The sequence below is a fragment of the Neodiprion pinetum genome, chromosome 5 (assembly GCF_021155775.2).
Source record: "Neodiprion pinetum isolate iyNeoPine1 chromosome 5, iyNeoPine1.2, whole genome shotgun sequence".
In the NCBI taxonomy this organism is placed as follows: Eukaryota; Metazoa; Arthropoda; class Insecta; order Hymenoptera; family Diprionidae; genus Neodiprion; species Neodiprion pinetum.
In genome coordinates, this window is record NC_060236.1 from 5,128,947 (window position 1) to 5,146,043 (window position 17,097).

The 17,097-nt window shown below is 36.6% G+C and overlaps 1 protein-coding gene across 3 annotated transcripts in view; it reads right to left on the reverse strand.

Moving 5' to 3' along the window:
* The window catches only part of Frl (formin-like protein), a 45,287-nt gene extending 28,294 nt beyond the window's left edge, over positions 1-16,993 (reverse strand). For all 3 annotated transcript variants that reach the window (XM_046625812.2, XM_046625810.2, XM_046625813.2), the window contains exon 1: positions 16,291-16,993. In XM_046625812.2, coding sequence (XP_046481768.1) covers positions 16,291-16,524 — 234 coding nt within the window. In that variant the 5' untranslated portion in view covers positions 16,525-16,993. The remainder of the gene's footprint in view (positions 1-16,290) is intronic.
* Between the last annotated feature and the right edge of the window lie 104 nt (positions 16,994-17,097).

Consider the following 17,097-nt stretch of genomic DNA (forward strand, 5'->3'; position numbering starts at 1 on the left):
TTTCTCAAATCCGACCCAATTTTTGAAATCAGCTATCTCGAGCACTTTTATACACCTACTAATTGTCAATTTCAGGGAGTTTGACTGCTTGAAAAAAATGCTCGCATCAAAGGGTTACACGTACGTAACTATGTACATACACAGGTGTAGCACACAAAGAGACACAGAGCGATAGCTGCATCGGGCGCCAGTAACTGATACGCTTCGCGGCGTTCTTCTTCTTCTTCTTCCTTTTTATTTTTCTACGTTGCATCAGCAACAGCAGCGGTCGTACGTTGTACGTGATTTGACTACTACTGTACGTCTATGATACCATATAATCTTCCGGCTGCACCGCGAATAGCGAATAATTACATAAACACATGTACGTATGTTACGTTACGTGTGCATGTAGTACAATAAATCCACACATAACGCATACAGGTAAAACACAGCGGTATATGTAAAGCGAATAGAGGCATGGATAACGTAACGTCGCGAGTGCAAGTGACCATGTGAATAACAAATAATCGTTTACGCATCTATTTCTCCGGTACAACTAACTACGTACCTACCTACTCGCCAACTCCCCGTTTATACATAAACTGAGAGAAATTTGTTAGTTCCGGTTACCGCACGGTCCTTAACTATTTTCATTTTTTACCACAATCGGAAAATATACTTATGGGTAGAAAATAAAAATTAGTTTTACAGCCGTTACTATTCTTTCTCGTTGCGATCACCGTTGCCAGATTTTCTTGCAACTGTTGCGAAAATTTAACGCTCGTGCAACGATAAATTGACGTTAGAGCCTCGTTTAACTAAAAAAAAAAAACAGTTTTTTGAACGATAACTGTTGTAATCAATTTTTCTAGTTACTGTAAAAAATGAAACTTTCTCAGTGTACGTATAATAGATTACACCTGTGCAATGTGAACCGTTCTCTGTACTTGTACCTGCCACTTCGTTGTCGCGAAAACGAAACCGAAGGACGGGTTCCTATTTCAAGGCATGCACGACAACGTCGAGCGGTTGGAGGAAACTGCTTGTTAAACATTAAACAAACTACGCTTCGCGCACTATATGTGTTATATATAATGCGTGTGTGTGTGTGTATTGTAAGTGCACACCTAACATCGCGAATATTCGTATCAAGTACAGTATAACACAAATACAATGCATGTAAATTGCAAGGTGAATGCGTTACGTGAAAAGTAAATTTTTATTAATATCGTCGACTGAGTCTGTTTGACCAACTGTTTCGTACGATGACCTGCAAAAATACTATTTGACATCGTCGACTCATTAATTCCCGTTCACTTTTCGTTCACAATTTCCGATAATGTAAATTTAACCCAACGGTGGAATTACAACGCGTTTCAACAGCTGTTTCGAGTCATTATGTATTATACCTTATAGTAACATCAACGCGACGAAACGTTCGGGCAAATGTCTATATTTCTCAATATTATTGAATGAATTTGAAATATGTAGATACAAATAATCGAGTTTTCATGATAATAATACGGGTGTAAGGTTTTCTTTTGAATTTATTATTAGAAATATAGAAATTAGCTGAAAAATGCGCCAATATCAAATTGATATTAAAATAAAATAATAAAGAGAAAAAAAAAAAAAAAAACAACATAATTCATTACCTGGAACAATAAGATTATCTATTGATCGTTACACTAATATTATAACGAATATTATATTAAATTATAATAAACTACAACGCGCATATTTTTCTTCACACGGTATGCAATGAATAATGGTAAAGAGATATTATCACATACAGTATACGATATTTTTTCATGGTTGTTTTTTCTTCATAGAGTCACGCCGCCTGCAGCAGTAGCAACGACATATCGTCACGACTTAAAAGATTTGCGGGAGTTATTTTTAAGGAGACAATAGCATGGCGTAGCGACACACGCATCATGTCTATATGCACACGAGTCGAAACGAGACCGGGGGAATTACCTTAATTGAAATAATTAAGAACGAGTTTAGCCCTCTCGCTGCGTGCCGCGTGTGTCCCTTATTTTCGACGACGATAACGTTGCACCAACGAAGGACGCAGAGCAATACCCTCTGCAACTATTAAATAAAACGTCTGCAAGTATTGTTTTATAATACTTTTGAATAAATTACTACATGCGTATTGGGGGGAGGGTTTATATTGGACTCTTTTGAATTTCGACCGTTTCGAAATAAATGAATAAGAATCTCCTTCAAAGCACTGATCTCTTTCATCTCAACCCTAAACCCTCGCGCAAGAGCTGTGAAGTTTGTCATTTAAAATATTACACACGTTTTTGCTACATTTTCAGTACATATTTTCTCCCAGGTGGACTTGTTTGTACGAAAATAAAGAAATAAAATTAAAAAAAAAATAAATAAAAATCTGTCGCTGCGAGAAATCAGTGAGCATTGATTCTAATATTGAATAAAAATATAAAGCATCGTTCGTGTGTCTTAATTTTTTTGTGAGTTTCACATCAGTGGACGATTGACAAAAAAATGTTCCATTTACGATGCTGATATTAATTTTATCGAATAGTAGCATTAATGTTGATTGATTTTTCTACGTTTGTACATTTTTTTTTTTTCTGCACACAGTTACTTCCACGATCAAATATGCGCATACAGTATACTGAAATTTAGGCTAAAATGTGTATATTTTGATTAAATGGCAAACTTAGCAGCCTCTGAAAAACGGTTTAACGGATTTTCTTTACAGGCGCACAACTCTCGACGGAATATCGTATCAATAGTGCACGCCTAGATTAACCCGCAGTATGGGTGTAGTGCAAGGTAGGTGTTATGGGGGTGCCCCCGGTGCTCGGTTCTCGAGGGCTTTCAACCCTCTCTCGTTGTCTGGGACGCCCGCACCGTCGACTCCATGCACATCAGGGTGCAGTCCGAGCTTTAGAACAATCGATACCCGCTGCAGTTGCGAAAAACCAGGGTGCATCGGCCTTCTCGCCTAGCGATCCACCTCACACGTGTATTTCATCTACGCTCAGAGAAATATTTCCTCAACTATTTTCATTTTTTCTCACAATCGGAAAATATAGTTCAAGGTAGAAACTGAAAATTAGTTTTCCAGCCGTTACCGGAAAGTCTGGTATCCGTTGCTATTCTTTCTCATTACGAACACTGTTACGATATTATAGTTAGGAAAATTTAATGCTCGTGCAACGATGAATTGACGTTAAAGCCTTGTTTAACTAAAAAAGTAGAGCAAACCTCAAAAACTGATTTTGCGTCGCAATAACCAAAAAAAGGATCGACGATAGCGGAAAATGGTTACGCGTATCTCGTTTTTCGTAATTCCAACAATATTCGAACAGTTTTTTCAACGACACGTGTTTTACTGAATTTTTCTAGTTACTGTAACAAACGAAATTTTTCTTAGTGTATATACATACATTAGGCCTAATATACACATGTAAAGTTAGTTGATTTTTCATAATTCAAGTCGAAAATTCATTGTTCCAGATGACGAAAAAAATAAGCTGTCCTAGTTTGAGTTATTAATATTAATATTTAGAGGTGCCATATCGCGATTTTCTATTTCCTAATCATATAACATGGGAATTTATTTATTTCAAACTTTGGAATTCTATAACTGGTAAACGCATTAATGTACCGATAAGACAAGAAGGTATTTTTGTAGGGAATTGAACGCTCTGCAAAGAATTTCTCTCATCATTCTATGATAAATCTACTTTTTCTTAATATTTTGTCTATCAATTATATTTTTGGTTATTCTCATTTACAATATTACGACCGAATTCTCCCGTTACCATTTTTACCCAGTTCGTCAAAACTTTATCGACAATTTCACCGACAATAATTTAATTTTTCTTTCTTATCTTTTTCCTCCTTAATAAAATATTAATAAAACTACATCATCATCATCGCGTGTTCAATTCGCATGAAAAATCTGTCAATCAATTCTCTTATATAAAAATTACAGAATATTCCGTAGGTACCTATATACTATATAATTGTAATAAATAATAACAAAAACGGATACATATTTCCATCTACGTATTTAAATCGCAAACGCTGCGCCTGCAAGGCGTGAATAATTTCATTCGTCGCATTCGAGAATGTCTATTCATTCGCGGAAAAAATTAAAAACCCACAATTCCGCAATTTTCTTCGGTTTCTCCCTCACTCTCTCTCTCTCTCTCTCTCGCTCTATCTCCTCCACCGTTTCTTCGCCGTACTTTATACGTTGTACGTAGTGGTTTCCGTCTTCCGGTCTGACCGTGAAGCTTATCCAGACCGTCACATCCTTTCTGTGAAATCGGGACGCGTCTTATATGTATGTCACATACGCCCTTCGCGTAAATATAAACCGCGACTGTGCGTAATAATAATAACAACAACGACAATAATAATATTCTACAAGTTTTTGAAATTATAATATATTACCGTATGCGTTAATTTTTTGTAAAATAACTTTCGTCGGGCAAAAAATTCATGCACTGATCGAATGTTTACAAGAATATCGGGACGATTTTGGAATCCTATCAGAAATACGGTTTCAAACTTGACTGTATAAAAAATAGATATAAAACAGGTGGCAAGAATACTTAATCACCGTAACTCAAAGGGTCAACACTAAAAAAAGTCGCTACGGTACGGAGCGTGCTGTTTTATGATATTATAATTATGTGGAAGAAGTGGATTGAGTGGCGAGGATGACGACGATGAGTGCAGAGAGTTGCTCGTATGTAAGTAATTAAGATTACAAGAATCGGCGTGCATGTTGTACGACTTTACTTCGGCGTAATATAATATAATAATGCTGATTAATGATCGTATGACGATATAAAGCTGGCGTTGATTTAATAATTAACGACGCCGATCATCGTGAGAGTAATTGTAAGAATTACAATTATAATTATGATTGCAATTGTAAAGTGTGTCTTGCATCAATTACATATATATATATCAAATTTCCCGACATAAACGTTTTCCAGGACTCATTTCAACCTAACTTTACTGAAAAAAAAACCGATGCTTTTCATGTAAATTTCTCTATTATCAAATATATCGACAAGCACTATAATTTTCCTTAATTTAATTACCGTATAATGACGCGATAGTAGAAAATAGACGAGAAAAGGGTAGAGAAGAGAGAGGGTAAAAAAAAAAAAAAATAATAATAGGGTCGATTCATCGAATACCGATACTGTTTCATTCGGTTCGTCGAGTCGAGTGTTCGCCGGTTTGAATAGGCATGAGAAATCACGATGCGTCATTTCCTGTAACGGATGCCATGCCGGTTCCGTGGAGCAACAGCAGCAACAGCAACTATGATAATATAATAGATTTACACAACGAGAACTCTGTTATTGCAACCGTCGACTACCGATATCCCCATTCGATGCTAAAAATTTGAATGACATTAGAGAGAGAGTAATTTTTACACGATTACAAACTAGGTATAATAATTCTGATATCCACCTAACAAAGAAATGAACAGGTTCTCTATCGATTCAAATATAAATTTCAATTTTTTAAAACGCATAAAACAGCCCAGAAATCAACGAGATCTTCTGACGATCGTTTTACGATTATAAAAGTGTTCTCTCATTTTATCGATTCATTTTCGAAACAAACGACTGATCGATTGCCTGAGTAGTAAATATGTATGTATATTATAGTATAGAAATATCGCGAATTTGATTAACTGCCTGCACGGTGGAGGAAAAAAAAAATAAAAATAAATTAAATTAAAAATTATAAACGAATGATGTATATTATGGTAGTAAAAAAAAAAAAAAAAATACAACATTTCAATTATATTATCAGGCGACTTGTATTCGAGATACAATTCGACGACGAATTGTTACATGACGTCATAAATATCGGTCAGAATAACGAATCGTTACGTCACGCCGGTGGTATCGTATATTATTATTATACCATAAACCAATCAACGACGTGTCGTAGGTTTGAAATTTATACCGTGACTATTATGTGAGGAAATTAAAACTTTGTCACGTGATGTATCGAAAACAGAAACGAAATGCGGATATTATTGATAATATCCGAGGGGAAAATGACTCGGTGAATCGACGTTATCGATAGAATTGTGATGTTGTTCCAATTCACCTGAATTAATGACAATTAATTGGATTATTAAAAATTGACTGAAATATATAGAATTAGCTGGGAAATAATTAAAAATTATGGAAAACTGGAATCGTTCCACAATTATCGACTTAGCCGTATACAATGTCTTTTTTCAATAATCGTCGTTTCAAAATTTTTATTATTCAAATTTATATATTTATATATTTATATGATACAATTTTTATGACGTTATTAGGTAAAAATTAATTCAAGCTCTTCCTATCCCACTATATTATTTTTCCTTCTGTAACAGCATCGTGGCATGTGGATGGAGGACTTTCACGAGCGGATAAAACTGAATAAGTCGACAGGAGGTTGGCCGCGGGCGCGTTTCTGAGTCGAGAGAAGGAGGAGGAGGAGGAGGAGGATGGAAGAAAGAGAGAAAGGAAGAAAGAAAAAAAAGAGAGAGAGAGAGAGAGAGTGAGAGAGAAAGGTGAATAAAGGCGGACGATGTGACAAAAGTGATGCAGGGTTGAAAAGGACGACGAAAAATATTACGTACGTTATCGACGATATTACGATCCAAGATACGCTATATTGATTGTACAAAATTTTCATAACAATAAATATTATATCTAATGAACAATCAATCAATGAAAGCGAAGTAAATATCTTGAATATATATAATTATTCCACATAAGATTTATATACGTTTTTTTTTTTTTTTTTTGAGAAAAGAAAAGAATAATAATAATAATAACAATAATTAAACATGACATTTCTCGGATGTATAAATAATAGCGTCCGGAATGTTGTTACAAAATTGGATTTGCGTATAATAATAATAATAATATATATTATATACATATAGAGCAAAGTGATCGAGTAGTAATCGTTGTAGGTAATTGGGGGAAAAAATTAAAAGAAAAAGAATAAAAAAAAAACATGTTTCAATTTTCTTCGATTAGTTTTCATTCATCGTTTTCGAGCATTATTACACGTACGTACGCGTGTATGTAATGATCGAAATAAGTATATATATATATATATAAAGTTTGCCGTCAGTTCTCGCCTCCTTAGAGTTAATTTCCCTATTAATAGACGTATATAACGGGTCCAGGAGGAGGAGGAGGAGGAAGAGGAGGAGGAGGAGGAGGAGGAAGAGGAGGAGGAGGAGGAGGAGGAACGACCGTCGAAGCGTGTACAATCTGAATATAGCTGTTAGATGTGCAGGAAAATACGTACATTATTACATCTATGGGTATATAACGTGTATCGGTGCCCCTTTGGTGCATTTATAGATTTATATCCTACGTCCAGGGCCGTTTATAGTGGGGGTTTTTTTTTTTAAGGGCGTAGGGTAGAGGGACGATGGAGGGGATATCCCCTTTCGTCGTTATAAAGAAGACTGCACGCACGCCACGTGCTCTTCAAGCTTAAACTTAAACTTGAGCCTCTGAATTTTCAGGGCTAAACGATCCCTCTGCACACGGGACAGCAATATATGCGGGTTAATTAATTCGCTGTGCTGGTTGTGTTACCCCATGTGTGTATATTAGGGGGAGACGAGAGAAATTTTTAGTTCCGGTTACCGCTCGGTCCTTAAACATTTTCATTCTTTACCGCAATTACATAGCTACGAAAAAAAATAAGTTGAAGCCAGTTTGTTTTCTCCTCGGTAAAAAAAAAAAAAATAAAAAATAAAATAAATAAATAAATAGAAAATAGAAATAAAATAAACCAGTCACCTTAAAAAAAATCATTTCTAATTCCCATGACGGACGATTTGTATTTTCATTTTTTTTTTTTTTTTCTCAATCCCATCGCCGAATTAAAAATCCCCCGAATCTTCCAGGTTTTCCAGATGTCCGGCCACCCTGCTTAGTTTACGAAACACGTTGTACAAAATCCCTACATGCATAGATCGATAATATCGAAAAGGCAAAAGTATGAGAACCCCGGAGAACGAGGAGGAGAGTTGCTCGTCTAAATATAGACTTGGTAGTTTTATCTTTTCCTGGAGATATTTCAGTAGGCGCCCCGTTGCACAGCAGCAGCTAGTCGCTTGCAGTCCGCTGCACCGTTTATGCAGCCTGTCCTACACACACACACACACACACACACACACACACACACACACACACACACACACACACACACACACACACACACACACACACACACACACACACACACACACACACACACACACACACACACACACACACACACACACACACACACACACACACACACACACACACACACACACACACACACACACACACACACACACACACACACACACACACACACACACACAATATATATTAGGTACAAGCTGCATTGTTGTTTAGAAAAAGAACTGCTGCCCTTCTCCCCCACCACTCATCTCCGATCCGGTAGAACCGGCACGATTTTTTCCTCGAGTTGCGAAAAATTTGGCAAAAAATGTATTCTCCCACAATTTGTTTGAATGTTGGTTCTTTTTTTTTTTTTTTTTTTTATTGTCCGATCTTTAAAAGCCTTGAATGAAATTTTATAGGTATATTCGCATGAAAAACTTTCGATACGTTATTATCAAAAGTAACGTTTCGTTACGATTACATAATACGAAACCTTATTATTATATATATATATATATACTATTTGTGAAATGATTGGGGCAAAAGTCATCTTTGATCAGTGATAAAAATCAAAGTTATACTCAAGCTATATATGGAGAATTCCATGAAAATCCTACCAACGTCTGACCCTCCTCATTTCTGATTTTGTTCAAACAATTTTCTGTAATTGTTTCAACTGTGAAACAGTACACTGTATTTTTTTTTTTTTTAACATTTTTGATTCAATTAGTTGATTATATATAAGTATTAAGAGTGATTTTGAAAAGAACCTTCACAAAATTCTAAACAAATTCTCAAAAACTGTATTTTCTCTATCAAACATTTAAATACCGGATCCATGATGGACGAATTTTTTTTCTGATTTTTTTAACATCGTTTAAACGGTTTGAAAATTAATGAAGAATTGTCATTTTATTTATTTTTTACTTTTATTTTTTACTTTGAATATTTCTAGGCCGGTTTTATTATGAAGTTGATTAAAATTAGTTGAATGTTCCAAGTGAAAAATGTGGAAAAAATCGACCCATCTTGAAATGTATGGAAAAGAAACTACAGATTTGAGAATTTAATAAAAAGTTCCGCTACAAAATTACTCTCAATATTTATAAATAATTAACCAGTTAAATAAGATATGTGAAAAAAATTCACGACACTGTTTCAGAGTTGAGACAATCGATGACGAAAATTTTCAACAAAATCAAACTTTCGTTACTATACACACGTATACAGAACTAAATTGGAAATATCTTGGCGAAAATAAGTATTTTTAGACGTTGTAAGACGTTGAGTAAAAAAGAGGGGTGAAAAAAAAAAATTAGATATCTATTCGCGGTTCGGATTAGCAACGATTATTTCCCGCGACCGGGTGAATGAGTCATTCTCATTCTCATTCTCGTTCTCGTTTTCGCAGCAGAAACTCTCGTGAAAGCGGCGGAATCACGCGAAAAGCGAAGCGGCCTTGCAAAGGTAATCGACTATACATCTAATATGTATCGACGTCGTGTATAAAAAGTAAAAAAAAAGAAAAAAAAACCATATCATAAATTCACAATTTTTCCGTTAACAGGATGCTTTTTTACCAGCAAAATAAATATATATTATATATAAATGAACGAAATGTTTCGCAAGTGACATCGATGCCTCCTGATTTTAATTTCGCTCATTCAAGCGTACGACCAACTTCTTTCAACTGTAAAACGCAAGAAAATTATACTGTCTGACAATACAAATACAAATTTTGTACGACAAGTGAATGCAATATATTCGCGAATGAAAGTACGAATGACTAAATTATTAAATATTCTGCAACGGTGAAGAAGAAAAGAAAAGAAAAGAATAGAAAAAAGAAAAAAAAAAAAAAAAAAAACGAACAAATTAAATATCAACATATTTATTATCTTATCATTTACAGAGTGTCTACTGCAGTTGAGAGTTCAGATTCCAGGGCTACTCCAGGACAATAAATTTGTTTTTTTACAAATTTTTAACGACAGGATAAGAAGTTGGTTAATTGTTCGAATGATAAAAAAAAAAAAAAAAAAAAAATGTAAATAAAAAATAAAAAATTTCGTCACGTCAACATTTCCGGAATAAATTAAAACATTTCAGGTCATTTCCAGGACTTGAGGAGCAATTCTTGTTTCCCAAGATTCAAGGATATCCAAGGATCCGTAAAACACTCTACGCTTCAAACTGCAATCAACGATCTAACACAGCCTTCTGAATTCCAAATCACGCAAACAATCCGCAAATGCCAAAAATATTCCGTTGGTACAATTTAAACTCTTGTAACGTATATTAAACGCAGTTTGTAAATGCTCGTCGAAATCGAGCCATCAATTAACCGGACATTAACAGAGCCAACATCCGGATTTCTCACGTTATTATAATCGACGAAATGGGGAAAGAAAAAAGTCAGAAAAAAACCAACAAAAAAAAGGGGGGGGGGGGAGGCGGTTGGTTCCCTGCCTAATTTACTTTCGCCACTATCATAATTTCATACGCGTGGTGGTGGTGATATTATTGTTGTTGTTGTTATTATTATTATTATTATTATTATTATTATTATTATTATTATTATTATTATTATGCATGGAATATACATTATGCGTAATATCATCATCATCATCATCATCGTGATCATGGAAATAAGAGGAGATGGAGAATAAAGGGAGAAGAACTTTAAACTGGAGAAGAGAAGCAACCACGCGGAGCTGACGTCACCTCACAGCCAGTCTTTCATGCATAAACGGGTTGCGCACACACAAACACGCACATATACATACACATATATAGCTATATTATCCCGTACGTGTTTACGAAGCTCGTATTATGAGCATATTTGTGTGTGTGTGTGTGTGTGTGTGTTGTTACGTTATAAACACACTTTTTTCGAGAATAAGCGGTATGAGATATAAGATGGTATGATTCACACGCCGCGCAGACTTTTTAGTCATTAAAATTGTTGACGTCGTCGTCGTCGTCGAGGATAACTGGTGATATCACGCTTCGTTTTGACACACATTTATAATACGTAAAGTATATATATACATGCATATCTGAAATAAGGAGCAAAAACAAAAATCAGAATGTGAAGTATTAATTGATGATTGATTGACTGATTGATTAATTAATTAATTAATTAATTAATTAAATGCATGCGTCGAAAGACCGCGCGACAAGTAATATACAAGTTTCTCTTTTGCCTGATTACTCGTGCATTGCAACAATAATTGTAGCGCTAGTTTTGTTGTTACGGTAACCAGGTAGTTATCGGATTTGGTAACCGGTCCAAATGATTTGGTTTTATTTTAAGAATCATAGTTTATATTCAACTTGCCGCTGGTTGTTTAAAATCGATACAGATCTCTTTGAATAACGTGCAAGCAGACGGGCGGTAAGCGTAAAGCAATTTGGATAACGATGTGCAATCGTCGAAAAATTTCAGTAACAGTAGTGGTAAAAGTCAATCTGGTAGATCGGTGGATAAGAAGCATTTTGTTGAAAAGGAAAAATCGATATGTATGTATTGCATACGTATAATTAAACTAATTCATAATGTTTGTAACCGCGCGTTTGGTTACGATTGAGCAAAATTTTTCGAACACGATAATTCGGCTATTTCGAAATACACATTATTGCGCGGGCATTACATTTGCGTTTGCGTGCAGTAGAGTTTAATTTCTTAATACTTTCACTGGGTATATAGGATATACATGTATATATATATATATTTAATATACGAATGTAGCGTAACGAGTTTTATCGTATTTATTGAAACTCGCATATGTTATTTCACTATCACACCAGCGAGTAAAACGTAGATCATAATAAAACAACTCATTTTCCTTATGTTCATTTTTTTTTACGTCTGCACGTAGGTTATAATTAATAATAAATTATTTCTCTTCTTTTTCGCAACTTTTGATAACTCGGGGTATTTTATACGAATTCTATTAATTTATTTATTAAAAAAAAAAAAAAAAAGTTTCAATTCATATATCGGACACACAATCTCGACTCTCACCAGAATTTAGAATCTCAAAGAAGTTTCGTGTATCAAGCTTATAATACAGTCTGTACTGTATCGCTCACGCATTTCCGATCGGTGATTACAGTCTAATTAATTAAGCATTCGACCTTTCAGCTCTTAACTCACCGGCTCACGTTTCGACGATTCAGCCGCATTAGTAAAAAACCACCTAACCAGCGGATTCTTAGTATGTGTGTGTGTATATATATATATATATATATATATTACACAGTGCAATAAAATGCGGTAATAGGGCGATTTGTATTTACTTCATCGACGTTTCGATCGTTGTCGGTCGATGGTAGGAAGAACTGTTAAAAATAACGCGACAAGCGCAGCTATAATATTATACAGATATATATATATATATATATATATATATATATATATATATATATATATATATATATATTATTATACCCCTGACGCACTTTCGACTAATTAATTACACCAGTGGGAGAAAGAGAAATTATACAATTATGACCAGACAATAATGTAAACGATAGAAAATGATTTTAACCGATCTGAGAAAATAAATTTATAGTACCTATTTGAATAATTAGAAGAGAGAAAATGTTTTAACGCTGATAATAACGCAAGGATATTTAATAATCATATAAAATATGAATCGAGCTTACGCAAAAGAATCAAACTTTTTAGTTTCGTTATTTTCTGATCACTACTGTTTTTCTTCATTCTTTTGTGGCGACGAATGAATGAATGAATGAACGAACGAATAAATTGATCAATCGTAGTAATTTTCTACACGCTATTCGGACAAATGCGTTACGTTTGGATCTTGTGCTTCTAAGCCTGCAATTATCTCGCGTCTCGTAAAACCGATCATCTCGAGTAAACTTCGCCGCCCAATCATCATGAGGTTGAAGTTAGTAAGGTTACTGTAACGATTCATTTTTAGGAAGAATGATTATTTCTCCATTGAAATCGAATGATCCATTTTTCAAAAGCAGAGTGTATTCAGATTTTGGAAATGTAAACGCTTTCAAAGTAGTTGTAAATATTCAAAACGCCTGATTTTAGTATCAATATTTTGTTACGATTAACGCTACTAACTTGAATCTGGTTAAAATCGTTACTTCGCACCAACGGGATTGTCTGATGTTCGGTAAATCTTGATAAACAAAATATACTGATATACTTTGAAAGTAATTCTTAAATCGCGCAATAATAATGATTTTTTTTTCCCCCGACATTTCGTTACGTTAACGTTGATAATTTCATCCTAGATAATTATCTCCGTTTCTCATATTATCTCATCGTCATCTCGACACCTCGCTGCACGCTACGAGAGTAAAATGGTAAGCAGTAAAAAGATAATACACACATTTAAACCGGTTCGTAATCGTCATCGAGGATGTAAGTAGGAGACGGCGGAGTAATTCACGGTTTTTCTGAACAAGCCTACTGACATGCAGAAGAAGAATTCAGGTGTTTTGTTTTAACGCGCGGTGGACGACGCGAGGTTTGACTATCCTGCATGAGGCAAAAGCAGGAAGGCGACCTTTCGAACAATACGCACTTATCATAATTTAGCATTCTTGGACGCGTGGGTTGCGCGTTCCGGAACGATGTATGTACCGGTCTTATTGTTACTCGGTCGGTAAGTTGTGTAAATCACGTGCACGGAGGTATGCATCGCACAACTGGTGAAAAGTTGATTCGGCGCGAAACTGTCTAGCCGAAAGGCTTCTTAGCTAGAATAATCAGCGTCTAATTAGCCAATTTAATTTTTTCAATTTTATTCGCATCTCTTTTCTCTAGGAGCGTCGTTTTTTAAGGAAACTCGAAGCAGGGTTAAATGTTGTTCTTTCTTTCTTTGTAATCGAAGATTTATATGAGATTGAAGTTGGTAACTTACTAATCGACAAGAAAAATTACTATTTAACAAGTTTATAGTGACTTTGAAGTGGTCAAATTTTCAACGTATGAATAAGTTTTATGGTATCCTGACTTGATGCGTTTCAGACATTTCTGTAATGGTGAAATACCGATCTTTTTACACGAAAAACTCGTGATTTTACGTTGGGAAACAGTTAATAAAAAGCTTGAATAAACTCAGATTTTGTAAACTCAACTTTACCAGTTATTCGAAAGGTGCAAGATAGTAATTTTGTTTTTCAACGTTTCGATACGGTTACTAACTTCAGCCTCATAGATCACTCGGATAACTCGACAAAAGCGAAATGAATTTTCCATTTTTATTTATATGCACCGTGGGAGTTTCTAGCCGGTTAAAAACAGGTTCGTGTCAGGATGACGCGACGAGGATGAAGACGAACGAACGGGAGTCTCGATTTGTAAGGATGCCGGTCGATAAGGGGTTGGAAGTAGTGAGAACACGATCGGATGGAGTGCTGAGAGAAACAGCGTTCGTTGCTTACGCGTGTGTGTAACGTCTGTAATAACAGCATGGCACTGCGGAGTTTATTTGAGGGGTGAAGAAGACAGGGGAGGCAGAGGCGGGAACAGTCGAAACAGTAACTACATTCATGATATTATTATATCCATTGAGTTATTGCTCTAAATTGGATATGGCGTGGAAGAGGCGAGGAGAGGAGAGGAGGGAGAGAACGAGACCGCAGCGGAGGGGAAGGATGAAGGAAGATGAGGAGGAGGAGGAGGAGGAGGAAGAGGAGGAAAGGACTGGTTGATAACGAGACCGACCTGAAGGCGGAGCCGAGTCGGACGAACATATGTACAATACACAAATACGAAAGAAGAAGAAGAAGAAGAAGAAGGACGAACGAGCCAAGGGGTCCCACTCGGAATATATGTTTGAATGGATCTCTTTGTTTTTCATATCTCTTAGGGAGGAGCCAATCGGTTTGTCGAAATAACCGCTCAGCTTGCGCAAACATAGTAAGTAATATTAAAACCGAACAAATACGACGATTGTTTGCCAGGATTTTATTTTTTTTTTCTTTCCACCAACTTCTTCTTTCCTCTATGTTTGTCGTCAGTTATCCTTCGCACTGATCAACGTTCCGGAATATGATTAAAAAGTGGGCGATGTGCGATTCAAAATTATGATAAACTGTCATCGATCGAGTATAATAACGTTTAGTGGACAAGAATTGTTCAGAGATTGAAAAATAACACCAGCAGCATAAAGTTTAATGTAAAGAAACGTTGAGGAAAAAATCATTCTTCGAACAACTTTCAGGAAGTTGGTTTTACGAAATATCACTACGTTTTTTTTATAATCACGGTTCACTACATTTCTGACAATTCGAAAGATGCGATGTAACGATTTTCTCTCAACATGCATCGTTAAGGTAAAATGTGAGTATGTTCAGCGCTGAAAATGTAGTCACGTTATCCTCGCGAACAACTTCAAAGCCTGGCTCAAAACATGATGAGAATTGTTTAATCAGCCATGCGACAAATCGACGAGACTGAAGTTAGTCGCGTTATCGTGACGAAAAATTGAGGGAAAATTTACTATTTTCATATTCTTACAATAGCTTTTAAGGTCATACGCTTTGATGGAACGAAGAATTCGAAATACAAGTGTTTTGTTTTATCACGGTTTCAAGGAGAAGTCGCTACCTTGCACCTCTAACAAAGACCCAGATTTATTAAACCATTCCAAACAAAATATAGTTTAATTTTGAAAATCAAACTCGTTGAAAGTATAAGTTTTTAAATTACCGAATAACGGTGATTTTTCAGCCAGAGGTTTCCTAGCGTTAACGTTACCAAATTCAGCCCGATATGATCGACGCTAAGAATTTCACGCGTGTTCGTTCATGTCTAAAATTTTCGAGGTCAATGGAAAAACCTCGACCACTTTCACGCGGTACGGAATAGTCAGTTATCGACGCAAGTTGGGGACTTGAGTCTCGGAAAATATTCGTCATCGACGTCAATTAAAGCAGGTCGTAAAGAAAAGATAAGTCAGGGAAAAACAAAAAAATGTCGAAAAAATCACCAGGCCCGGAAACGTCAGAAACGCGACTCGGTTTCACGATCCATTGACGCTTCGTCGTGGGTGCGTTACGGGAAAAAGGAGGAAAAAGGAGGGAAACTTACCAAGACTCTGGCGAAGCGGCTTTCCAGCTCGGTCGCGTCGGGCATCGGGAGTCTGGGAGGAGGGCCTCTGAGGCTCCCAGCTCTGTTGTGGGGCCCGCCTAAGGTGCCCATGCCGGATCCGGGACTGTGCTGAGAAGAGTAATGCTGAGCAGTGGTGCCATTCCCCCTTTTATGATCCCCGGCGTTCGTTCCGCCGTCGGTCGTGTCTCCTCTGCGGCTTTGCGCGATTCCCATTGTTTTCCCGGGCACGCGCGCGCACGCCAACTTATCACCGTGGCTCGGTGGTAATTTCCTGGCTTTTAACGCTGGTGCACACTGCGATGACACTTTCGTCGCACAACACGCGCGAAGGCGGATGATGAGCACGCAACCCCCGGCGGGTTGGCCGAGCGGATAACGAGACGACGACACGCGACGCGGAGCAAAATCTCCTCCCTCACCCTCGGGATGTCATCGCGATTTTTGTTGATATCTTCACGCTTTTTTTCCAACACTTTTAACGTGTCCGCACTCGTTATTCCCGCGCCTTTATTGTTATCACCAAATACGCGCAGACGACCCGACCGAGTACGCGCAGCGGCGTGCAACAGGTACCCTGCACCGTGAAACGACACCATTCATTGCGACGAAACTACGATAACTTAGTAAGAAATCTCGATCGCAGATACCAGCCTTTCGCTTCTAGCCACCTACTGCTTCTGCGGTTTGTAACTCCCCGACAACTCTCATCTCCGCTCGCTGCATCGATCGTCGCGCACCTTCGCTTCGAGCGCCCATCGCGGCAACTAATATTCGTTCACACAGATG